Below are 25,726 nucleotides of genomic sequence, written 5' to 3'. Positions count from 1 at the left end.
GGTTTAGGTTTTTGCTGTGCTACTGGAGGTGGTAAGTACCTCTTCACAGGAGAAAAATGAAGGTAAAAAGGGACATGGCTAAGGCAGTAATGACCTTTGTTATAATTGTGTGTAGTGGTTTATTGTATTGTCAATGGTTTGCCTTTTGGCTCTGTAATAATACTTGCCTATTATCTCCATCTGCAGTGAATGCAGTCTTAAGTGCTTTCCTCTCTGTGTAGTGCAAGTGCTGTGCTGTCATGGCTGTGCTGCTGTCTTTGCTCAGGGCTCACAGGTGATGAAAAACAGGTAGAAAGAAGTGGCTGTAAGGAGCCACTGTAAGTGGGTTGTTTGGCATCCACTTTGAGCTCTTAACTAAACTCGTGACAGTCCGCTGTTTTTTGCTTTGGGGGAGGGAGGGAAGGTTTTTGGTTTTTGTTTTTTTTTTTTTGTTTTGTTTTGTTTTGTTTTGTTTAATTTTAATATATATAATTATTTCCCTGCTTGTCATGAGTGCAGATTCAGGGAACCTAAGTCAGAGGTCTGGAACAACATTATGTCCTCATCCCTGTCCATAAAGTAAATGTTGCCAAAGTCTCGGTATGTACTGCTGGTTGTATGCTGATCATCTTAAGCTGATATGCAGCAGCAGCAGGAGCTGTTCTGCATTGCAGCATGTCAGCACGGAGGCTTCCAGCTCCTTTAAGTGCATGCCTACAGGCAGGAGCAGCTCAGCGCAGCTGCTGTAGTCTGGAGGAGGAGGAAGCAGATGGTAATGGGCCCTCCACTCTCAGTTCTGTATGTGGGAGAAAGATTGAGGTCAGGATCCCAGCATCCGGGACACAGAGTGTGCTTGGGGTGGGACTGGAGAGCTGTTTCATGGAAGCGAGGTCGTGTCACTGTTGGGTTCTTGCTGTTGTGAAATATGTCCTAAAATATGCAGGTGGTACTGTGATACATGGTTACTGAGATTAAATCTGGTAGTCGACCTTGTAGTCCTGTCCACTGCATAGAACAAGTACTGAAGTTCTGTGCACCAAGAGCAGAGAGAATTCCAAAAGATTTAACAAGCCTGTATCTTTTAATCGAAAAATCCTGCTCAAGTCAATCACACTTAGCACTGCACTTCCAACCGCAGTTTCTGTTTCTGTGAATAATCAAATCAATTCAATGCTGGGCATGTATACAATACTGGCAGTTCTAAATTAATTTGATATTGTGCTATTGTCCAAAGTGGTGATTCATGTTGTTAATTAGACAGTTGATACTCTTCTTCAGTGGTCATTAGCTGGGAGATGCTAACAATGAAAAGCTTTATATATTACATAGTTCTTCAAAGAAAAAACATTTCTTTAGCATATTGAGATACGTTGTGTATATGATTAGCAACTTCCCATTGGAAGTCATAACACACAATTCTGGAGATGTTAAGGGTGCTGAGTAGTAGCTGATGTGTGCTTGCTCCTTGTGGGCTTGGATATGCATGACATATTCACATGCCGCCTTCACCAGTCCCACTGAGTTGAGTGCATTAGGTGTATATATACCACTAGTAAAATACATGAACACATCACAAAGGCAAATTTGTTTTTATCAGTGATACTTTCTGTTTAAAAAAAACAAAAACCTCCCTGAGCAAGGTGAAGGTTGTCTTAGGCTGACATAAATAAATTGGTAAAATAGTAAGCCCTCTGGTATATACTATTTCTGCTGTACTTTTTCCAAACTATTCTAATTCTGTTACAGATTTTAAGTTCTCTGCCCATCTGTGAAACCTTTACTTCTTGAACGCAATCTGGGAAAAAAAGCTACTTAAAATCCACTCCAAATATAAACTGTAGCTGCTTTGAGATAATCCCATAAGAGTCCCTAACACATCCATTTTAGTTTCAGATGGAATTTTTCCCAGCTGCCCTTCTCTCTTTTGCAGCTTGCCTGAAAGCAGGATCCTGTGAACTGCCCCTCTTTCCACAGGTTGGGCCTTTTCTTTGCAGCGAGCTCAGTGCCACATTTACCATGCTGCGTTTCAGACCTCCATGGTCTGTAACAAAAACTATTGCCTTCATTAAATGGAGAAAACATTTGATTGGAATTTATTTGTTGCTTGCATGTTTCAGTACTGATGTGTTTTGTCCATACAAGTATGCCTTTGTTATGGCTAACTGGATGGCATACCAGCCACACAGACTTTAGCTTCTTTTGTTACATGGAGGAAGTGTCATCTAACATATCTAAAACTAAATTGTTATTCTATCTTTCAGCATGTATTCTTGATATATTATTAGAAAAAAGAGGGTATGAGTACATATCGTGTACTTTTGTTGTGAACATACAGAAAACATGGTATGATTATCCCACATTTTACTACCTCAACTTGCTGTTTGTAGTTTGTTGTTATATCTCCTGCAGTTTCTCTCCCCATTTTCCTCAAAAAAGACAGCTGAAAGCATATAATCTTTCTTCCTAATGTATTCTAAAACAGTGACCTCTCAGAGGATACCAGACTCATACTGACTTTAGTAATATGTATTTCCTCTACTGGTGATGGTTTCAATGACCATCAAAAGGGGAACAACAGAAAGGTTGCAGTGGGTCAGATAGCAGGGGCAGTGTCGTCATCTGGTGCTGAACATTTAGGAACTTTTCTCTCCGAGTTAGATGGCCGAGTGCATACTAGTGTCTACTACTGCACATTGGCCATTTCCTTCTATTTTCTTTGTATTTCCTTCTATTTTTTTTCTTCTGAGGAAGAGCTGTTCATGCCGGTCAGGTGTTCTGGCTTTACCATGGCAGGACTGGTGAACTCCCATCTCTTCATCTCATAAACTTGCTTCTCAGCTGCCCTTGCCTTGAGCTTGCTTGCGGTTTCTCATGGCATTCAGCCAACCTGTGCTGCTAGCTGGTTTCCAGTGGTCCTGGCCATCTAATTTGGAGGTAGCTGCAAGTTATGAGCCTATATGACAACTTGGATAGCTAAGCTACCAGTGCCTGCCTACGGAAGGGTTCTGATTTAGTAATCCCATCGTGTTTGGTCTTGAAATCTGAATCTGGTGTTTCTTGTAATGGTGACACCATGTTGGTATGCAGTCTTTCCTGAGAGCTTTCTTTTTCCCAGGTCAAATGGAAAATTCTCATGTGTCCTTACCAGGCTTCTGGTAGCCATACCCCATCTATTTGTAATATCCAGTCAGTTATTTAGCAATTGACAGATCTATAATATAATGGAGGGAAAAGCTGGGGAATTTTCGGTGTGCAAACATCCACTTGATACCGGGCCACGGGGTAATGACCAGAACACCGGTTTGCATACATAGAGTCCACTGGACTTGTTGCCCAGACCAAGTATGCTGAGTTTTTTTCTTTTTTTTTTTCCTTTTTTTCTTTCAGCTCACTGACACTTGCTTTAAATTCTTATCGTCCTAGAAACTGAATGCATTTAACTTACCTTTCAGGACATCTTACGCCCCCAGAGTACGTTTGATCTGACTTTTTAATTCAGTGAAACTCAGCTGATTTCTCACTTACTAAAGGCTGTGGAGCAACTTTGTAGCTGATTATATAAAGCACCATGAAACAACTTCACAGAAATTCCATTCGCTTCTATCTGAACTTTCAAAGTAACCTCAAATTTTATTCAGTTGGATTCAGGTTGAGAAGCTTGCCTGGTCTCTTGAAAGCTCCAGTATCTGCTAAACCCTGAAGAGAAAAATAAAATTGATCATGTCTGACAATAAGAATCAGCAAACAGTATACTTCTCTGCCCTAAAAATGTGTGAATCCAGACTCGTTAGGCTATCTGGGACCTGGAATGCTTCTAATTTTTGGAATGCTGCAAATATTGGGAAAGGGGGAAAAAATCTCTTGCCTGCAAGCTAGATAGAGGTGTTAAAAACTTGCATTCTCAGGGGCACAGTGCGTAGCTGGACAATATCTTAAGGCAGATGTAAATGTCATATAAAACCTTCTTAGCCTTCTCGTAGCTTCCCTGGTGTTAGTGTTAAAGCTAATAAAAGGTTAGAACATCCAGTCGGGTCTCTGATATACAGCATAAAATGCAGTTTCTTCTATAATAACCCTGTGTTCATAAAAAAAATATTAGCAAAGTAATCGTAAGACAAAGCTTTTTTTTTTTTAACTTTGCTTTGTTGTTTTTTTTCTGAAAAAAACTGTTACTGGCACATCTCAGGTGAGAAGGCAGATGGTGGTGTGGAGGTCTGACGGACTGACAGAACTGACCCTGGGGAATTTGCAGTTAACATTTTCCTGTGTCTAGGCCTAGTCTAGTACAAACTCAAATCTAGCTGGTGCATCAGAAAACTTGCCCATGGAAGTGTAATTGAAATGTGAGCTTTATTTGCGTGCTGGATTATACAAAATAGGTAGCATTACTGGTTATCTTATAGAGTTGTATCAACCAGCTGTAGCATTTGGGGGCTTGGGGATGAAGGGAGGGAGGATAACATGTACTCTGCGTTTAAGAAACTTCATTCTTAAGTATAGAAATACTCATAGCTGAGGCTCTCCACTGAAAGTATCTTATCATTTATCCTAAAAAAGGTATAGTCAATGAAAGCTGGGTTTATTTCAGTAGTAGCATAGGTAGTCTGACTGGATTCAAAATCATATAGATATATTATACTTCGTGCTGTAGACAAAACGAGGCAGAAAACCAGTGCAATTTATGAAACACCGTTATATAACATTATGCGGAGCTTTTCAGGTAAACTTGCCACCATTTTCCTATGCAATATATGGTTTAAATTGCAAAATGCCTCAGACTGTGAAATCTATGCACTAAAAAAAATGAACGCTGCCTGTTAGGAAAAAGTGGTATCCATTTATTTTACCTGAGTCCAAGAGCCAGTGTTTGAGGGGAAAAAAGGTAAATTACCAAGTGCCATGCTAAGTCCTAGACAGCAAGGTTGCACGTGTGAGGAAGCAGTAACAGGCCAGTCTTGCCTCTTAAAATCTTCATTGGTCAGTGTTTTATTTCATGTTTCAAGGCACTATTACACTTTACAGAGAATGTTAGCATGTTGTTGTAAGCTGTCCAACTTTTGTTTCATGACTCTTGTCTCAGTATCTTTGTGCTTATCTACGTCACTGTATAACAAAAAAGATAGTGTAGATGTACAGGTAATACACATCTGTCTTCTAATTCTTATTGTCAGAAATGGTGTAGCATTGTACTACAACTCAGGCAGTACAAATTTATCATCTTTTCTTTATTATCCAATTCACTAGTTTTGAAATAATTTTCAGAGCTAAATACTTTTATGTTAAAATATTCTTCTTACCTAATAAAGGCAAGCTACATCAGGATTTGTATGCCCCACTTAATTTAATCATACTTTCTGTTTTGGGGCATGTATCTTATTTTGTTTTTATCTTTGAAATGCAAAGCTGTTCCTAGTTATCGTGAAGTTTGCTGGTAGCTCTTTTCTCAGCCTTTGTTTAAGGCCTAATTCATGCTTTAACATGGAAGTTTCGCTAGATTTATGCGAACTGTTCAAGGTCATAAACTGTAGATCTAATTTACACTTTATACATTTACAAAATTTCTGGATTACTCACGCATTGCATTTTGGGAGGGGGGCCAAATGAACCATTGGATTTGTTTTTTATATTCCAGTAAAATAGGTCCAAGAATATGCTTGTAAGTCTGGTATGCTTTTATTTGAAGAACGGAATACAAGCCAAACAATTCCATCAAAGGTATACTTGCATTTCTACTTATAGTCAAGAAAAGTCTGGATTCCTTTCAAGTTACAGATAAGATTCACCAACAAAAAATTACATGTTTGCATTGTTAATGTTGTTGTGGTAGCTTTTGTTGAATTTATCTTCTGCTTGCTGTATTCTGCTTTTGGTTAGCTTCAGATCATTAAACTGTGATGATCTAAAATTAGTCATCTATATGCTTGCAAAAAGTCTAACTTTTATTTTGCACAGATTGTTTGGTAATATTCAAGAAAACCTTTCTCTTCAAATGCATTGTAAGATTTTACTTGAACAAAAATAAAATAAAATAAAAATAAAAAATAAAAAATCCACCGTGTTAGACAAAGCTTAATGTGTTCCAGGTGTACTGAAACACTGCTGTCTACTTTTACAGGTTCGATTTGTGAAGAACGTGACTTCCTGGAAGGAAATGAAACCAGGATTTTACCATGGACACGTATCTTATTTGGACTTTGCAAAGTATGTTACCCATGGATTTATCTGTTGAGTGGCATAGTAGTTTAAATAAGTTGCTTGGCTCCATCTGGGATATTACTGCCCTCTAGTGATGAAAAACTGCTGTTTTTTAAATTCAAATGCTGAGATTCCTAGGAGGAGCAGTATTTGGTTTGATTTTCACAGTTTTCTCTTGTCTTTTTGCATAACACGTAGCCGAATCATATTTCAAAACTGTCTGTATACTAGGTTTAGTATTCCGTGGCTGAATGTCAGTTTGTTTTGCTGAAAATTCTCACTTTTCTCTGGGACACTGGTAGTTCTACCTAAGTGATTGGCTTCCCATTCCAAGAAGTTTTAGATACCTGTTCTAAAATATGTTTCTATCAAGTAATGACACCTCTTTCTTAAGTTATGTAGTTATTCTCTTTCAGAGTATCCCTTTACACTTTATCAAGATACTAAGTTATATTTTAAGCATTTTTTTCTGGCCTATAGTAATCTGACTTGCTGTAAAAAGCATAGAAATAATTCTTGTGGAGTTTAATCCTACTACTTCTAAAATTAATTTAAAAGAAATCACCTCCTGGTGACTTCAAAGGTTGAAGGATCATATCTATATTCTTGCTCACATGTGTTTCTATTCTTGTCTTATTTTTGCTTCTGTATCTAAAGCTGTGATCCTGAGTAACTTTGTCTTGTGAAACCTCCCCTTCAACTGGCAATTCAATTTTGCTTAGCAGTGCTTCATCCCAGACTTGTAGTATGAGGAAAAAGGCTTATAATTGAAAATGGATTTTTTAGAGCTGAGCGTATTCTGCTGCTGCAAAAAACAATAGCAACCACCACCTTTACCTCTTGTTGCTGGTCAGTCCTGAGTAATGATACGTTTCTGTGTGCTAGAACATTTAATTTAATAAAAATACCTTTTTTTTTTTTCATGTAGAAAATTAATTTTTAGTCATTGCTTTCAACGTTTCTTTCTGTCATGTACACTAACTTTTAAGTCTAGCTTTTTATTATAGAGAATGAAAAGGGGAAGTGAGAGTTTCATGGTTTCCCAGTACAGTAGGTTAGATAATAGAAAATGCTAAAAGCTACAGTAGTGACTGAAAATTACCAATGGCACCAAGTAAAAGGTTGAAGTTTACAAAAAGTACCAGGCAAGAAGTCTTAATGGCAAATCTACCAATAAAATAAAATGCATCAAATTTCATTAGCTTCCGTTCTGCCTTTAAAAGTTAAACGTGAATAAACCGTTGAACTGAACTCCTATTGGAATAACAGCTTTCTGGAACAGCAAAGATGAATCAAAAATGAATGTTATTTTATACCCTGTTCACTTCATGAAGCTGAAAACATTTTCAGATACCGGAAGTCTTTAAACTAAAATAAGTATTTTATATCTAGAAAGCATCTAGGCAGTTTCACAGATTTCCTTCATCTGCATCTTCCCTCTAAGACTGCATTATCCTTGTGTACATTGCTATCCTTTCATCCAAACAATTAATTTTTTTCCACAACAGCTTATTGTTTCATATTTGTGGTTTTTATTGAAAGATGGCATTTGTACAAAACAGGTTTGGTGGTTTAAATCTTCTTCGTGTGTCCCATGAGCTTATGAACTCATTTCATCAAGCTTCCAGCTTGTACCACAGTAAGTAAAATTTAGCTTAGGTAGATGTGTGAGGAAACATTTTTCTGTCTGTGATAGAGAAATCAGTATGGTTACAGATACTATCTTAGGCTCCTATTTAATAAGCATAGCCATACATCCAAGTAATCAGCCCAGGTAATGGATGGGCTCAGAGTTCTGTCTTCCTTCTGTCAGAGTTTGTCGCTGATAAGTTGAGCCCTGCCAGGAAAACTCCGTGCTCATTGCACAGGATGGGTTAGGATGGCAGTGGTAGTAGGAGACAGGAATTCAGTATTGAATGCCCTGTCTGCTTATTATTAACATATATGCAGCCGCTAGATTAATTGAGACATTTCTAGAGTCAGGGTAGTTGTATAAACACTTGTAGTATCTGTTGTGTGAGAATATTTCAGTTTTGTTTGTTTTGTTAAATAAATAATCAACCACTGTACTAAGAAAACTGAAATTGAACTGGCTTTCACATCCATGTCATGCGCTGGATATAGAGGTGAGATGAATCATTAAACTTCCTCTCACCAGCATCTGCACTGTATATGGATTTCAGTTGTATGTCTCTTCAGTAGAAGACTCAGACAGGCATCTAGAGACAGGTACCTATAGAGACAGGCTTTTAGGTATTAGATGAGAAACTTTGATTCACCTTTAAAAGACATTTTTTTCCTCTTTTACTTCAGGTTTGGTGTTAAAAAGAAACCAATTTACATAAATGTCATAAGAGACCCTATAGAACGACTAGTTTCTTATTATTACTTTCTGCGCTTTGGAGATGATTACAGACCAGGGCTACGAAGGCGAAAACAGGGAGATAAGAAGGTAAAGTACATTTTGCTCTATGTGTTGTTCTTACCAAAGTTAATCTGAAAACAATTTAAGAAATATGTACTGATAAAAGCTGAATACAAGTTCTTGTATCGGCATTAGTGATGGTGGTGGCTTTGTTAAGTTATAATCTACCCTTGGTGTAAGTACTGGACCGGAATGTAGCTTTGACTATGTTCTTTGTAACTCTATAAATTAGCTTTATGTTGCAATTTGTTTAAAATTAAATTACTGTTTTCAGTATCCAGAGATGCAAGTATCACACTAAGTATACTCTTCTTGTTGAAAATTAAGCTAGATACATTTTTCACCAAAAGCTGTGGAACTGCTGACAATTTGGCCTTGACATTTATCTTATTTATCACTAGAAACCCAATTAATTTATTATTTTAATGTAAATATTACAATGAAAATATATAGAGTCTTCTTGAAAGCTGTGGAGTATGAATCATATTTCTATACTTCTTCCATCTATATTAGAAGGCTATAAGAGTAGTTCAGGTTAGCACATTCAAGTCTTGATTGCCATTACAACCTCAGAACTGTAACCTCATTTAGGGCTCATAAGATTATTCCAGAAAAAAATCTACACATCCACTATAATGGTTTACAGTAAGACATTTATCAAAGCATGTTGCCTTGGACTTTCTTCAAATCAGGAAGGAAAATAAGGTATTAAATAGATTAATATAGTTTATGAGACTACAGTTAGAGCAGTGTGGAAGCTGGTGGGGTGGACATGGATTATACTTTACAGAGCCAAACCATTTTTAAGCTTTCAATGGCAATAGTTTTTAAATGATATTTTTTGTTTGTTTGTTTTTGTAATGAACTAAGGAAAAATCACATTGATTACATCTTAGTGCATATGTCTACAAAAACCATAACTACCAGAAAATGTAACTAATCATTTTGCATGCTTCCCACACTACCCCTTGTTAATGGTGTTTTTTTTAAATCCTGGGTAGGGACCATTCCTCTTTTTTTATTTTTATTTTTTTTTCTGCTGCTGATTACTCTTGTTACACTGATCTTGTTACACATCACTTACCTTCCTCTGTTACTGAGGTTTTGGCGCCATCTTCTGCTACTGCATTTCAGTTTGTCCAGGCATCCTACAGCACAGACGGAGGAATGCTTCAAGCAGAACAGTGAACTAAATTATGTTTTAAAATACATAGAGAGATGATTTGATGTTATGGTATTGTTAAAGCATTTTTAAAAAGAGACCTAGGATCCAGTCTACCATAACCTACTCTGTTCCTTTTCACGAAGAGCATAATTTGGCCAGTGGAACTTCTTTCTGATAGAGATGAGTGGGGTGGAAAGCTCAGCATGCTGCTGAGTCCAAGCCATTTATAGAATTTAATACTTACAAAAAAGAATGAAATCTAAAAGTGTTGTTTTAGTTTTTAATTATATTCTGGACAGACTTGGTAAATAGTCACTGGGAAACATTAAACCAAAACCCACAGTACTACTGCTTGGTTAGACTGCGCTTTAATTTCTAACTTACTGGAAGAAGTTGAAATTCATTCCTAATTATGTAATGCATTAATGCATTGCATTAATAATTTTCTGTTTATGATGTTATGATCACAATGTACATGGGAGAGTTAATTTTCTTTCTAAACACCTGTACTTCAAAAGTTATAGTTCAGCTCCAAGAACAGAGTCTGTAAAATGTTTCTTAAGGTAAAGTTTCTGGATGGAGCAGTCAAGGTATGTACGGAAGAGGAAGTGGGGAAGGGGACTTCTCCTTTTTAATCTTAATTTAAAAATTATTTCCTTTCTTAAACACTTTAACTATAAAATAACCTCCAGGCATAAGCAAAGAAGTCTTACTTTCGACAGGTGCCAGTTCATATTTAGTATGTACATTCATAAGTTAGGAGGTGCATTTACACGATTTAATTTCTAGGTGATGTTGATGCTATAAAATAATCATGGTAGATGAGACCAGAATTTCTCTGGAGGGCTATTCCAGAGAAAGCATACCTAGGAAAGCAATGTCCTGTTTACCTTGTTAAGCTGTGCTTTCATGTTTGATGTGTAACATGTATCAGCTATTTGAAACTCAAAGAGCAATGCGGAACAAGACTACAGGTTAATTCCTGCTTTGGCCTCACACCATTAAGTTTTTCAGGTTATCTCAGGATCTTTACCTCAAAATAAATCTAGGTAAGTAGCTCATATGTTGACTAAAAATATCATAATTACTCATTTTATGGTGGCTGGGTAAAATACTTGCACATTCTTTACAATGCTAATGGAGTTTTTATTGTAACTGTTGCTGTAATTGAAACTCTGTGTGGCTACAGCTGTCTGTCCATGTTGTTTGGAATATTCTGTTACCCAGTGAACAACTTGCTTTCACTTCTGATTGCCTCTGAAACATCAGTTCTTTGTCATAATATTTAAAATGTAATAGAACAGACTTCAATCTAAAACACAAAAGGCACAGTGTTCTGTGCTCTAAAGATCCAGCTGCTCCAGTATTACACAAGTCCCGATGACATTTGACATATCGTTAGTAACTTCTCTTGTGAGGGGAAAAATGACAATACCAACACTTACTGACTGGTTTTGCTAGTTTTGATGTAGCACCTTTGTCAGGGGACACAAGTAGGATCCAGTTGTTGATTACCTCTGTTTATAAAAGGTTTTCTAAATACTAGTTTGATTCAGACAAGTAGGTCCTCCCAATAAAATATTGTAATAGCAAGACTTCAAAACATTATTTTCATTCTTTCACATCATATCTGGTGTTTTTGTGTCCCCGCTACATTTAGCAACTAAGCAGGTTGAGATGTGTGATACACATACCCAACTGTAAAGCTCAGCTCCGTCTGTCTTTGTTCCAGACCTTCGATGAATGTGTGGCAGCTGGAGGTTCAGACTGTGCTCCGGAGAAACTTTGGCTTCAAATTCCGTTCTTCTGTGGCCACAGCTCCGAGTGCTGGTAGGGAGATAAACGTGGCTTAAGTTCTTAGTCAAGTATATCATCGCTGAAATATAAGTGTAACGAATGTGTAGTACAGTTGGGGGACTGGATGAAGTGTAGCAGAAGGTACTTTACTAATTCTTCTTATTACGTATTTTCTTTGAAGACGCCTCAAAATGCTTTTTACTGAAGCAGTACTGAAGTCCTTTAAACAAGCAATATGTTAGGATTCTGTATCAGCAGTGTTCTGAGGAAAAACTTAATTTTGTTTTAAAAAATTATTATTTGTAGATTTGGGATCTTTACATTTTTCATTTATGTCAGGTTACAATATCTGTTTTTCTGAGTGGAGATATTTTGTTCAAGCTCCTGGAGCTGTTGTTTGGTTGTGGTTTTTTTGAGAATGAAGTATTTGAGATCTGGATAAATTTATCTACTTAAACGTTTACCAGACATCAGTAGTCGATACATAGTAGAAACTGAAACAAAAGCAAATAGTGTCCATCTGTCAATGCATCTTGTTTTATAACAATGGCACAGGCTTTAAAGAACTGTTTAGCAAACCCTAATTTGGAAAAATGGTTAGTCACATAAAACAAATCACATGCAAGTACTATGTAAAAGAGAAAATGATAATAAATTAAAAACAAACAAAAACACACAAATGATATGATGGATTCTGAGTGAAATCAAGGGGAATTGTTTTAGTTTGTCACAGGTAGTGTTCATCCAAATGGAATTAGTTTAAGCATAAGCAAAGCAAATGGTCACTTGGGAACTTCTCTTTCAGTGCCTCTTGGTCATACAGGTGAACAAGCAGAGAAAAAGAAATACGTCTGAGCCTATATTTTCACCCTGTCTAGAGCTATAGAAAGAAGGAAAATGCCATTTTAATTGTTGTCTTTGTTGTTCAATAGGGAAGTCCTCCCATTAACTGCAATGACTTTCTAGTACAGAATTATGCTTGTACAATGCAAAAAGGAAGGTGCGTTCTTACCAGAACCATTTCTGGTGTCTAATGTGAAAGTGGAGAAAATCCTCCAAAAATTGCCTTAATAGAGACAGTAACCATATACATATATGCTTTTTAAATGGATAAGTTGTTATTCAAAATAACTAGAGAATTGAAATTTTAGATATGATAGATATGATGTTTTAGATATGAACACAGGTAAGAGAAACTGGAAAGGGAAATGAAGACAGAAATGGTTATAGTTTGAAATGAATCTTGCCTTTCCTGTACAAATGTCCTGTTATGTATGAAGTGATCTCCACCTAGGGACCAAGGATTGTTGGCTGACATCAGAGCTTGCCGTAATTGTTATTTGCCATTTTAGGAATGTGGGAAGTAGATGGGCTTTGGAACAAGCCAAGTACAACCTGATTAATGAATACTTCCTAGTGGGAGTTACTGAAGAGCTTGAAGACTTCATCATGTTATTGGAGGCAGCCTTGCCCCGGTTCTTCAGGGGTGCCACAGAACTGTACCGGACAGGTATTTAAATGGTTGATTTCCATATCCCATTCATGCTCTTATCGCTCTTTTTTATGTGAATTATTTAAACCTAGATGAATAGTTTTGAGTCTCTACCAAGCTTGCTTCTCCGTTGACTGATATCCCTACAGAAGAGAGAGACTCTTCCAAGAAAACTCTCCATACAAATTTTTGAGGGCTACCCAAGTGTCTTACTGTCTTACACAAACTGTAAATGTTGAAGACTGGGCTAAAGGCAGTTTTGTAGGTATGCTACACTTGCAAATCACAGAAAGCTCAAAATATACACTTAGGAAATTGCAGCAGGTGTTTGTCAGAATATTTTTGAAAAGGCTTGCAGGGGCTTCAGTTACATTAAGTGGTTGGTAGTAGCAGATTTTTATTTCCTCAGAAGTCCTGCTGAAATTATCTGTTCTTGATGCAACCTTGTTATCTGCATAAAATCAGTTTTGATTTGAATGCATTTTCTTTTTAAAACAAAAAGGGAAAAAAAAACTCATCTTGTCTGCACCTGTGTTGAAAATCAAAATTTAGATCTTCAAATGACAAAGGGGAAGAAAAATGAGTTTTAAACAAGAAAATTGAAACATATTTTGTTCAGATGGCTTCCTTAAATTTGCTTTTATCACAATGATTTGAAAAACTGAAATAATTATTCTTTAGTTCAGGCATTCTTAAACTCAGTCACAGATCATGCAGAAGAAGTTTTGAAGACCCCCTCTGGATAACCTGGGAATTCTGACCCAGTATGGCAAATTATTCATTAAGGAATGTCAGGACAGAGTGAGCAAAATGGTATCTCAATAACTGGGAAAGTTAACTTAAAAATGCTACACGTGGTATTCAGAAACAGTGAGTGTAATGAAGGTTTTTTTTGGAGAACTCTGACTCATGTTACACAGTATGTATCACAGGATTTCTTGGTCAGACTGAAGATCCATACGGCTCATGAATACTTAATTAAATACTTAAAGCTCAGTGTGTGGTATCTGGCAGTGGTCATCAGCAAACATCGGCGAAAGTGTGTAAGAACAGGACAAGTACATGATAGTCATCACTATAGGTTATCTTCAGTTCCGAAGAATGAGTAAAATGCACTTTGAAGGATAACTTTTATTTCTTTGGAGAATTTTTATGCCATCAACTGACTTTTAAAAAATTCTCAAACTTGCCACAACACTCTGTGACAGGAAGTTCCACAGTTAAGCTGAAAAAGCCTACAGTTCAGTATGACAAAACATGCTTGTGCTTTGAACATATCGTGTAGTTCCATTTGAGGCCCCCCATTCCTTTATGAAGGATCTGAGAACAGTAGTACGCAGTCTTTTCCAAGTTTTGTTTCGTTTTGTTTTGTTTTTTGCTAAGGTGGTGGGGCTGAAGAATTCTAACCTGAATTCTAACCTTTCTCTGTGGAAACTGTTTTACATCTGTGATTGGCTTTGTTTCCTTTCTCTGTACCTTTTCCAGCTCACAGACCACTGTCCTTCACACAGTATTTGAGATTTAGGTTCACTGTGAATTTATTTCTTCCTGCCTATATGGAAGTGTTTTCTCTCCAAGATTATCCTGTTTCCCCAAACCATTGGTTTACTTGGGATACAAAGGTCCAAGTACTTCTGGGGTCATAATAAGATTTTTGCTATACAGGTAGATCCCTTTCTGTGAGCTGGCCATGCAACTTATGATGAGGAAAAGATCCTTATTAGTAGGGCTTCTTTCTGCAAATGGTAGAAATGGAACTGATGCATCAAGCCCTAGATAAGTACTATTGACAAATTTAATATAAAACAGCAGATAGCACTTCTTAAGGAAAATATTTTCATCATTTTGGTCATCTTAGTCTCATTAGCTAAGTCTCTGGCTCTGCAGTTTATAAAACTCTTAACATTAAATACCATATTAACATCTAAATAATAAATTCTGAAAGACTAATTGTGCTCCGAGTACATTACGTGGAGTAATCTTGTTCCTTAAATGAAATGTTCATTCCCTGGTTTTATTAGAGTAAGAAGAAAGACTTGAAAGAACTGTTGCAAAATTCATTAACATTTAGTGAGAGACTGCAATTTTCCAGCCCAACATGTTGCGTTAATAAATTCTGGATTAAGTTGTGTCACTTCGAATGCAGTTTATCAGCGTGCTGAGAGTGTGAAAACTCTGTAAATAAAAGGACTGTATACATTTTTTCATCACGTGAACGTTAAAGTGAAGCTATTACTTTCATTTTGCATTTAGGAAAGAAGTCTCATCTTAGGAAAACAACTGAGAAAAAACTTCCCACAAAAGAAACTATTGCCAAGCTACAACAGTCTGAAATCTGGAAAATGGAAAATGAGTTCTATGAATTTGCACTGGAGCAATTTCAATTCGTCAGAGCACATGCAGTTCGGGAAAAAGATGGAGAATTGTATATTCTGGCTCAAAACTTTTTCTATGAAAAGATTTACCCTAAATCAAACTAAGAACACAGTACTGGTAGATTTATGGACCTAAATCTTTGGTCACATCATCATCACAGTCCTCAGCCATGGAAATTAGATTGCTTGTAGACCTCCAAGACATTTCTCTCTAGATCTGAGCAAAGTGGGCTGTGGATCACCTCCGGGGCGTTGGATACCAACTAACCATGTTGGTAATCCAGAAGCAAAAGTTTCATTTCTTTTATCTAACTAATACTTTCAGTGGGAGTTAATACCCTTTACCTGAAGAAATCTACACTTTAATTTGGAGCAATTAACACACAGCAGTTCTAGTTGAAAATATAAACAAAAAATGCTTCTGTTAATGCTCTTTTTAATTTTCAGAGCAATTTATTTTTGTTTATACTTCTGTGAAGAGGAAGTCATTTTTCCCAGCTTTCAACATGGAAATTTTGGTTGTATACTATATGAGTAGTGTTAATAACTGGTTGACATCTGTGCTTTGTTTTTGTGAATCATGTCACATGATATTATTTGGGATGGTTAATCATGTTCTGCTGAGAAATGCTGCTGCTGGAATTGCCCATATTTATATATGTGGTTTTATTAAAAAATTACAACTAAGCATTAGTGTTAAAACAACATCATTTTCAAATAATATTGTAAAAAGTTAAAGAATCAGAGCAGTGGGGGGGAGGGGCGAGTTCTTTTGTTTTTTTTATTCACACCACCCCTGACTGAGGTTGGGAAAACTGCAAAGAAAGTTGGTATTGTCTGCAGTTCTAGTTGATGCTTACAGTGGTATAAAAATAGTAAATTCAATATAAAGTTTCTCCATGGATTCTTTGTAGTAATTGTAAGCTGAGGTATTGGTGAATCCATATTATGACTCCATTAGTGAGCTGTGGTATGGTTAGGGTTTTCCTACTACTTCGAGACTTTTACCTGTAGAATATTTTTACTAAGGTGCTTTATAATGTGTTTTAAAGCATTGCATTTACAAAAGAAGTAAAATGCTGTAAATACTGCTTATTTTATGTATTTGGACCAAAAGGTTTAAAGTAACTCGTTCAAAGTGGGTTTTTGGTTTTCGGGTTTGGTTTTTTTTTTTTTTTTTTTTTGCACCCATTCGGTTGTGTGAAGTAAAAAAAAAACCATCACATATACTTCCTGGTTGAATTAACTGTTGGACATTGCAGAAATGCACTTCAGTGACCTCTATGACTTTAATACTAGAATGTTGTCCAGGGATTCTCTTTGCAGAAATGTTGTCGTCATCCTTTGTTATGTTAAGAGGAAAAGAAGAAAAATGTGATGTGTAGTCTGGTTGAGAAAGATGCAGTGAGCTTGACATAATTGTATTTATGTAACTGCCTTATGTGACTATTGTAAATTTGTGAGTTGCCATTATTAACAATGTGAAACACCTGGTAAATCAAGTAAATTGAAACTTGAGAACAGATGTTTGGGGCCACTGCATTATAGCAAATGGCAGTGGAGAACTACAAGAATTTGTTTCCTATTGAATTTTTGTTAAGATCTGAGTATTTACACATCTTACACCTGCCTTTTCTTAAAGTGCTTTTCACAGGGTCTGATGGGGGAAGGCACTGAGGAGACAAAGTAAAAAATCGTTGTAAAGGTTTTAATTCCTAAGGGATGATGCTGAAGGCTTAGTTTAAAATTACCAACTGGAGTTTCTTTAACCAGCTTGTTCTTGTAATGAAAACAAAGGAAATGGAAAATGGTCTGTGAACTGGGTGTCTGCAGCCAAAAGCAACAGTCCAATTACAGACAGGATAATGACAGACTATCAAGTACATCTTGCCTTTTCTTTGTTTTCTTGGATTTTCTCTTTGAATTTTAAAAATAGACCTCATTGTTCTTCCCAAATAATCAGGGAAGTTCCTTCTGGTAGCTTACCATTTATATAGTGTGAACCATGCATAAGATTTCCTGTGCTAGTTCTTGTCTATTGACGTCACGAATAATGCCAACATGCCTGGGAATGAGATGCGTTCACACATGAAGACAGTTTCTAGCTAAAGGAAGGAGCTGAGGAGTTGTACACAAGAAGTAGCTAATGGAGATATAAAAACTTCTAAAATGAAGCAATAGCCTTTTTGAAATAAGAGGAATATTTATAAACCCAGTAAAGATTATCTACTAGGTGATAGTTTTATTTTAGGTATTTTTGACTACGTTGTTTTCCTTCAGTATGATTTGGTAAGTTACCTTCTTGAGTCTTCTTCAAAATTTTCAGAAGAGCACCTCTAGGAGAAAGGAAGCATTTACTAAGTAAAAACATACAACATTCATCTAAGTAATGAAAAAAGTTATGTACGCAAATACTTCTGTATTCACAAGAAAAAAAAATAAGCAAAGCTGCTAGTGATTTCAGTACAGCCTACAGAAACCTATTCTATTTCATAAGCAGTTCTTAAAGTTGTATTCCCTCCCCCCACCCCAGATTAAGGATTTCTGAAATATAAGGCTTCAGGAATGGTAGAAAAATTTGTATTTCTGTTTACTTTTAAGAGCAATATATTTTTTCATAGTGCATATAAGTAAACACATATTATTTACTTCTTGTTCTTTGCTGTGAACTGACCAGGTTGAGACAAAAGTTTAAGACTTTTTTTTTTAATGTTAGCTACAGTTGGAGAGGTGAATTCATTCTAGATGTACTCTGAAAATGTTACTGTCTGTGGAACACGAAAGGAATTGAGACTGTACTTTTGTACGTAGTGCTACCATCTGCCCAACTGTGAACTTTTTAGAATCCCTTGAATTAAGAACTATTGATCTTTTGATTTCGTAAAAGCAGAGAGTTTAGGAAAAGGAAACTTACAAATTTTTTAATAACCCGCTGTGCTCATCTTCTATTCAGAAAAGGAATCAATCCAATCTGATATTAAAAACATTTTACAGTATATAAACAGAATTTATCTTGTGCATTTTCCCTTAATGAGTTTAAGTGAAAAGCAACAATACATGGACTCTTGTTGTTGTGGGCTGTATGATCAGTAAACTTACTATGCAGCCTCCTGAACACAGATCTCTGAACTGAAGTCACTGTAGTCTCTGCACAGGAGTGAGACTTGCTTTTTGCTGGGCTGAGTTCATTTGAAAGGTGCTGAAATGCTCATATATGTAGTTGAGAGTAGGTTTTGTTACATGGTTCGGTACTTTTTGTACAAAACTAACGCTCAGATTTTGTGCAAAATTCTAGCCCTGTTGAAACTCCTGACTGTCAGTGTAATGGCACTAGGACCAGCTGTGCTGGCAGCTACATAGCCATAACCCCAGCATGCCGGGAGCACTTGGGATCTACTGGGCAGTGTTGATGGGAGAGCAACAGTGTTTTTGGCTCCTTCCCGTAATAATCCTGCATCTGTGCAACAAGAATTTCACTCTTATTTTCTTAGTGCATCTGTGGGCAGACAAAATGCTAGGGTGTGGAGTGTCCTACGTGTACATTTCTGTTTGCTCTGGGTTTGTTTTCATACGGCCTCTCTTAATGGTATGCTGATCATGGCATCATTTTCAAACAGGCATGAAAATTGGTAGCTCTACAATATGGCGAAGGAAGCAGCAGTCCATCCTGGTCGTTTGAAATGCCTTTTTGTGTGTACTTAGCTTTTCTGGAGATACTTAGCTGTTTTTACTTTCCAGAAATACACATTTCCTTGTTTATGATCTCAGAGCAGTCCTATTTTAATATCAGGGAGAATTCGGTTATTTTCTGTTATAATTCTGTTAACATTTTCCATTAAACTTACCTGATGTTGCTAACTGTGTCTGTGATGAAAGCTATGTGATGATGCTGTCTGAACTGTGCTGCTTAAGCAGTCAGTGGAAAAACCTGATTCAAGTGCACTGCCAATGAAGCTCTTCAAAATTAGAGCATATTTTATGACTACTAGAGATTAAATTTAAGGAAACTGTAGGGCTACGGAGTTGCATGGAAGCATCCTTTACTGTAAGCCTATGCAACTACGTAACCTTTACAGCAGTATTTATAGAAAGAGCCCTTTTCAAGAAGACTTTTCTGGAGCATAATTATAAATGTTTATACACTTGTACTGTCTTATATTTACATCAGCAGGTTTCTGTAGCTTCTGTAAAAAAGACAGGTTTGTGAGCATTTCTAAAGTAGTACTGAATGTAATTTTAAAAAACATGGATTGTGCTTCATGACTTTTTTCTTTTTAAATACACACAGCTAACTAGTGCCTTTTTTCCTCACAATCCATGTTGAAGATGTTTGCTCCCTCTCACCCTCCGTAAATTGATTCGTTTGTGCAATACTATTCCAACTTGAAACCATTTTGTCACAGCTGTTTGAGAAATAATCTCCATTTTTCCTTATTATGCTGCCAGCTTTCTGTTGTTGAAGTGTTTCAGTTGATTACCTAATGCAAATGCTATAAAATAAAACACCCAGTGGGAAGGGGAAAAAAAGAGTCTGCTGTCCTGTCTTAATATTTGTATGTCACATTCACATGAAAGGATCTTTTTCTAGAACGTGTTGTCATGCGGCATTGTGAACTTCATTTGCAGCGATTGCAATTCTGGAGGGGAGGGGTGAGCTGCAGCGTAGTTCATCTGCAATAATTTCATATAGCTACAACCAAATATACTTATAAGCCTTTAGAATTTGCATTGGGCTTTCTGGCCAGAAACATAATAAATTTCTAGTGGGTATACGTGGTGCTGGAAGTGTCAATGAAAAGTTCCTTAATATTAAAACTGAGATTTGTAAGAGCAGAAAATTAGCATTAAAACAATGAATTGATGCATACGTGTGTCTCTGGCTGAGAGAACAAACGACGTGACAGATTACCGTGGTGCTGGAAGATGCTCGCTTACTGCAGTGATGAGCGTGGTGTAAGAACTTGAGTGGAATAGAAATGTGGTTTGCATTTGTAGGCAAGCACTTAAAACAAGAAAATGTAGTGAGCATGGGGATGACACTGTTTAGGATTTCTGATGCATACTATAAACATCACCCTATAAACATTCCTAGCTGTACACACTATGGAGCTGAACAGCTGTCTGTCCCGGCCAAGTTTCCTAATGTGATAGTTCCTAAATATTTAGTTGTCAGCCTTGATGATTAAGAACCATCATGCAGTTACTCAGCAACTTCCACTTGAGGATTTTGCTGACCTTAAATCCCACTTCTGTTGCAAGTAGACTTTTCCTTATTTCCATCACTGGAAGTGATAAGTGTAATTGCTGTATGGAAAACAAGGTCTCTGCTTCTATCAGCCAGTGGGAAGTGAATGGAAAAAATTGCCTGGCCTATCTAGAGGTACAGGGCATTCTACGGTCACTGTACCTCTTCCTAAAATGATGAAGTAAACAAAATGGCAGCCCCAAAAATTTACAATACAAAAAATGTTTTATTTAAAATTACAGTAGCTTCTCCTGTGAAAGACAGAATGCTCTCACAGGTATGAGGTAAGTACTGCTTGAACCTTTTTTTTAACCGATGCTGCCATTTGCACAGGTAATTAATCGAATCAGTTGAAATTCGTGAGACGGGTGTGAAAGAAGGGAGAGGTTTTCGTGTTCAAAGCTAGATTTTTTTGCAGGTCCTGTATTTTCATTTTATTATTTACTGTTTGAATCTTGCATTTGATTTCAGTATGATTTCCTTACTTAATAAAATACAAGAAGTTGCTAGTGAATGTCAAAGCAATGTCCAGATGTTTTCTTCAAGCACAAGTCCCCTGCTATGACCTCCCCCTGGCTTCATTACCACATAACGCAGATGTGGTAACTTTCAATAAGAGCTAATTTAAAGGACTAATAATACTCTTTATTAAAAAAACCTCTACAAAGAACACCTGTGGCCTAAAAATGAAGGCTTTGAGACCTTTCACCTTGTCATAATAACCAACTGCATCCTCATAAAAATGGAAAATACTGTGATAAACATTCTCTGCCCACTTTCTACGTGTTTACAAGGCTTGTCCTGAATACCAGTCTGATTTGCTGCATGCGGGCAATACCTTTTCATAACAAACATGGATGTCAGTAATTGCACAAAGAACAATTACCCATCTCCCTATTTAAAAAAATAAAAAATTAGAAAGATCTAAGAACAAAACATTAAAAAGGTGGTTGGTGGGAATTGGGGTTGTAGTTTAAGCATGCAGGTATCACATTCATATAATATTTTAAGAAATGGATTGCTGCCTTGCTGGTAGATGCGTGTATTGTTTCACCCCACTGTTAGTATGAACTCATCTTTTTTTTTTTTCCAACTAAAAAAACCATTGTATTTCAAACAAATTTGGTATTAATAAGAAAAAACACTTTTTTTTTTTTCTATTTTGAGAGAGAAACATACCCAATTTGGTATGATAACTTAAATGCTCTAACTCAACCAGAACTTCTAGGTTTGATGCAGCAGTGACTGGAAAATATTATGAACAGCCTCTTTACCAAAAAAAAAAAAAAAAAAAAGGCAGTCTAGAGAATAATGGTTTTCTGGCCCTTAAGACATTATTGTCTTGACAAATATTGATTGCAATTTTTAGCACAGAATAGAATTTGGCATCCTTAATCTCCTTTATTTAGAATTTAATAACTTTTAAAATGTTGCGTGACTTTGGAGAATTGGCAAGGGGAAAAGGAATGCTCAACTGCTGGAGACTTGTTCAGTTATAGGCTGGCTTTGTCAAGGCTGCCTCTGTGTAATGATAACTGAATATATGGGCAAAAGTTCTGTAACGCAGTCAGTATGGTAATAAAGGGTGTATGTGCATCTGTGAGGACAATAGGTACAGAGTGGAGTGGAAGTGCAGGCAGAAATACAAACCATTATATGAGGTTGTACACGTCATAATGTTAACAGCTATGATGGCTATCTTTGGCCTAATTATCTGCTTTGGATCTTCAGTGCCTTCCCTAGACTGAATTAATGAGTTCAAGGTTGCAACCATCAAGGCTACTGCTATTATAAGCAAGGCCTGTGCATCAACGAATAAAATCTCTCCTATTTATAACCCCAGTCCAAATGCCTACTTCCAGCACTTCTAAATGCTAAGCTATAGATCTGGAAAAACAGATTGTGCTGCCCGGGAGGCTTGTATGCTCTTCATTCGAGATCCTTGCATCTCGAAGATAAAATGGACAGTAATGGCATAATAGAAGTCAAATCCATGAAGTCTGGGAGAAAGCATCTTATTCTCACATTACAGGAAACAAAAATTACACTTTTTTTTTTGGTGTCCATTCAGAACGAGCTCAGGGATTCTAGCCAGACATCTGTTAATACTAAATGCTACTGCTGAGAGATGGTTGGAAAACTGAGGTTTACTTTCAGCACAAATTGCCATACACAATGTTTTCTCTACAAAAACTTTTCAACAAATGTGGGTTGTTTTGTTTTGTTTTTCCTAAGACAACTGGGGATTTTTTCCCTTAAAAACAGAGCAAAACAGGAAAATGTCAGTACCCCCCGCCCCAGTGAACGTTCTTTGTCAATGCTTTTTTTTCCCCAAGTGGATGGAAAAATGTATGAGAGTATGACATCTGCATTCAGCCTCTCCCTTTTCTCAGCTGGCTCTGGGAGATAGCGCAATAGGTTTCATTCATTCACAAGCCTTGCAAAGGACAAGTCTTATCTCGCAGGTATTGTTGTGAGACATGAGGTCACGCTCCAATGGGGAGTTTATCAAACTTTGTGTTTACTCAGGATCACCTTTGAGAGTAGTGGTGGCAGCAGCGCTCCCTGTCCTGCGTGTCGGAGGCAGTGCTCACGTGTTGTGCCGAACTGGCTTGTGAGCACTACTGAACGTGCGTACAGCATTGGGAAGTTTGCCCAATGCATCTGATGGTCACTTAATCCAGTAAAGGTATCTAACTTCTGCTTGCGTATTTATTTATTACTTTTAGTCTTTGTGCAGGACAAGTGCATGACAAGCTGAGAATCAGACTGCAATAAATGAGTTTTATTAACAAAAGTTTTGCAGCTGGCTCATGTGTAGCTTTAAGCATTGTTTTGGTTCTGTAACCCCTCATCTCCAATGCACCTGTCCAGGAATATCCTCATATTTATTTATATGTATGTGCGTGTGTCCACACACATACAGTCATAGTTCTCATTGCTCTATTGTACTGGAGAAGTCATATTTAAAGGCATCTTTGGAAGCCAAGTTTGAAAACACTGTCAGTAGTCAGGAGGAACAAAGCATGCCTAGGCAGGTAGGTGCTCCATTGCACTTTCAAAACCCAGCTTCTTTGTGTATCTGAATGTCCTCTCAGCATTTGTTGAGCAGTGCAGCTTGGGTTTTACTTGGTTCTAATATCTAAGAAACAAATTTGAAAGATGTTTCTCCAATGAAAGATCCTTATGGTAAAGCTTATTGCTCCTTTACCACATGGTTTCCAAGACAATTGCGTACCTTGTGACTGAGAGGAGGGAGAAATCCTGATGTGGTTTATCATAGATATTGAGATGGATATTTGAGTATATTTTAGCGTTTTATGTTTTGCCTATGCACGTTGATTTAAATTCATTCTTTTTCTTCTGTTTTCTCACATGCATTGAAGAAATTTGATAAGCAAAAGAAAGTGCTTTTCTCTGTATGCTGCGTTGATCCATTCAGTGGTGGTAGACCCTCCTCCGTGACAGTCTCATTTTGTTTATCCAGATTCAAATAACGATTGATAACTGGAAGTCTTACTGTCTAGTCCAAAGATGTTGTAAATGACTAGGAAATGGGAACTGGGTATCATAGCCATACAAGATATTCTAACAGTATTGTGATAACATTATTCATCTGTTTTTCAAATGTGGAGGCCGAATTTAGATATTTGTTAGATTAATGTAGTTATCCAACTTTTTTCTTCACGTTGAGCAAATATTAATAACTTTCGAGGAAAGCAGTATATCTAGTTTTACTAAGTAGTAACATCTGCCCACAGCTTGGCATCTCAGTTTGTAATTGTTGACTTTATTCTTTTAAAACCAGCCGGAAAATTGTTTTCTGTTGCTCCTGCTCCTTGTTATGAAAATATATTTCCAACAATTTTTTAAAAATCACTTCCTCTACATATTCTCTTTTGTAATCACATCTGCAAGAAAAATGTGAGTTAGGAACATTAATCATTTGGGAGTCTTGTATCTAAGTCTTTGAAGACAAAGTGCTGCTTCTGCTGACTGTAGACTTTTTGCCCAGGGTGGTTTCCTCTTTCCATATAAATCAAAAAAAAAAAAAAAAAAATCTGCTGTTCCTCCCAAATCAGACGGGGGGAGGGGGAACCCTAAAGGAATAAATAGATGGTTTCTGTGTGATGTCACTGCCATAAAAAAAACAGGCCAGTAACAAAATCTTCAGGACTTTTGAGAAACATTGTTAAAGCACTGTAAATGAAAAACAAAGCCAAATTCTCCACCTGCCCAAAGCTGGGGCAAAAAATCCACACACATCACTTCAAAAAAACAATAGATTTCCACTCTGAAGATCTGTTCAGATTAGAAGGAGTGTTTTCTTAGGGTTTTGCAGTTTGGTTTCTACGTTGCAGTTGCATATATATCAGCCTTCTGTAAGAAATGCATCAAATGGTAAGTTTTATTAGCAGCATTTGCTCATCTCCCCCTCCTCCCCCCAGTTTCTGTGAAGGATATGCAGCTTATGAGCAAAACTGGCTGCTGGGCAAAGGCTTACCTACTGAAAAGCAGTGGGGAGGCTACTTGTGGAATATTGATGTCTGCTTCTAGGAAAGATGATTTACCAGTCTGCCAGGTGACAGCACATAACTGAGAAGTTTAAGCAACTTCCCTGTTGTTACTCGTCAGAGATGGATATTTCACCCAGCACGTGCAAAGCCAGTAGACTAACATAGATGCAGGTAAATTCCTGCATCTTGTGCATTTTGTCTTTCTGTCCCTCTCTGGGCATCTGTTGTCATCATCATCTATCCACTAGAGAGAAGTCTCTCCATCAGGTAAGAGCTTTCTTTTCCTATCAGGAGCAGTACAACAGATTCTTGTTTGTTGTAGATGACTTGGTGTAAGAAGCGTGTTAGTAGTATTGCACACAAATAATTTTATTGGCACATAAATCAATAGTGCTGCAGATCAAAAGGAAGCCTGTGTTGGTAAGCAGTATTGGCATGTGGCTGCCATAATATCTGATTATTACCAGATAGCATTGAATAGCATCTTCTTTATCCTTTGCGGTGTTTTTGTTAGAAAACTTAGTAGTTATCTGTAT

At 37.0% G+C, this 25,726-nt stretch overlaps 1 protein-coding gene across 1 annotated transcript in view; it reads left to right on the top strand.

The window, feature by feature from the left end:
• HS2ST1 (heparan sulfate 2-O-sulfotransferase 1) overlaps nt 1-19,955 on the top strand; it is a 78,730-nt gene extending 58,775 nt beyond the window's left edge. Inside the window, exons 3-7 of the mRNA XM_083847222.1 lie at nt 6,095-6,180; nt 8,488-8,626; nt 11,497-11,594; nt 12,914-13,071; nt 15,307-19,955. Coding sequence (XP_083703348.1) covers nt 6,095-6,180; nt 8,488-8,626; nt 11,497-11,594; nt 12,914-13,071; nt 15,307-15,533 — 708 coding nt within the window. The 3' untranslated portion in view covers nt 15,534-19,955. The remainder of the gene's footprint in view (nt 1-6,094; nt 6,181-8,487; nt 8,627-11,496; nt 11,595-12,913; nt 13,072-15,306) is intronic.
• Nucleotides 19,956-25,726: the final 5,771 nt, after the last annotated feature.

Source organism: Anser anser, assembly GCF_964211835.1.
Source record: "Anser anser genome assembly, chromosome: 8".
Lineage (NCBI taxonomy): Eukaryota > Metazoa > Chordata > Aves > Anseriformes > Anatidae > Anser > Anser anser.
Note: the sequence above shows the minus strand (reverse complement) of the source record. Positions and strands in the feature narration are given on the sequence as shown.